This window comes from Geospiza fortis, unplaced genomic scaffold (genome assembly GCF_000277835.1).
Source record: "Geospiza fortis unplaced genomic scaffold, GeoFor_1.0 scaffold30, whole genome shotgun sequence".
NCBI lineage: Eukaryota > Metazoa > Chordata > Aves > Passeriformes > Thraupidae > Geospiza > Geospiza fortis.
Genome location: NW_005054687.1, coordinates 27,957 through 29,293, shown reverse-complemented (window position 1 = coordinate 29,293; position 1,337 = coordinate 27,957). Strand labels below are relative to the sequence as shown.

The 1,337-nt window shown below is 58.8% G+C and overlaps 1 protein-coding gene across 1 annotated transcript in view; it reads right to left on the bottom strand.

The window, feature by feature from the left end:
- TNPO3 (transportin 3) overlaps window positions 1-1,337 on the bottom strand; it is a 19,959-nt gene that overhangs the window by 14,006 nt on the left and 4,616 nt on the right. The window contains exon 5 of the mRNA XM_031065135.1: window positions 438-581. Within this exon, the coding sequence (XP_030920995.1) occupies window positions 438-581 (144 nt within the window). The remainder of the gene's footprint in view (window positions 1-437; window positions 582-1,337) is intronic.

The window sequence follows — 1,337 nt, the reverse complement described above, 5'->3', positions numbered from 1 at the left end:
CGCCCCCCTGGGTGTGACAAACCTCACCTGGCATCCCCTGGGCGTGACAAACCTCACCTGGGACCCCCTGGGCGTGACAAACCTCACCTGGCACCCCCTGGGCGTGACAAACCTCACCTGGGACCCTGGGTGTGACAAACCTCACCTGGCACCCCCTGGGCGTGACAAACCTCACCTGGGACCCTGGGTGTGACAAACCTCACCTGGCACCCCTGGGTGTGCCAAACCTCACCTGGCACCTCGTGGGCAGTGGCACTTCCCTGCCTGCACCTCCCAGCAGAGGGACTGCCCACTCTGTGGAGCTGATCTGGCCCAGAGGGAACCAGAGAGTCCCTGTGTGACACAGGAGGGATGAACGCCCTGCCCCACGCCTCAGTCCTGCTGGGATTGCCCAGTGGCCCACCCTGGAGCCCCCCTAGCCCCTGGGAAACACTCACCAGCACCTCGAAGAGCAGGGACAGCAGCTTGCTGTTGGCCATGAAGGTGCTGTCCAGGACACCCAGGTTGAACCAGCTGCCCAGGCACCGGAAGATCTTGATGAGCATTTTCTCCTCATTGCCTGCCTTCTCCACACATGTCACCTGCAGGGACACAGCAGAGCCAGTCAGGATGTGACTCCAGCAGGTGATCCATGAGAAATAACCAGTAACATCCTCTGGAGTCCCCATGAGAACATTCCAGAGGCTGGCTGCTCCCAGTATCCCTGTCACCAACAGCCCTGGACTCAGTGACAGGGAGGGACAGAGCCCACAGGAGCAGCAAGAGCAGCTGGAGCACCTCCCTCATCCCCACTCCTGCAGGATCCTGTGTTGGGCCAGTGGAGCACAGCCATCAGGGATGTTCACACCTGACAAATCCCAGTTTAACCCTTCTCCCAAAAAACCACCTCTGCAGAGAGAAGCTAGTGCTGAGAGCCAGACCTGTCCCGAGGGACATTCCAAACATGCCACCCCAGTGTCCAAGCCAGGATGTGCCGAGATGTGCGACAGCAGCAGCTCATTCCCAGCGCTGGCCAGTGCTCCAGCTGTGGCCCAGTGCCCAGCACAGCCCTGCCCAAAGCCCCAGCCTCGACTGGCACAGGGACAGGGAGAAGAGGTGGACAGGCAGGACATGGAGAAAGATCCCAGACCCCCTGGACTGGCCAGGAGTCCTTGCACAAGAGCTTCCAGAGATCTCACTTGCCACTTCAGTCCTAAAGACAGAATGTTGGACATCATCACAGTCCCTGGAATGCTGCATTTTGTAATTGAAGATGGGAATTTGGCACTTAAATCCCACACAGAAAATATAAATTTGGCTCTTCAGGTACGTGGAGGAAATGCCCACGCTGGCACCAC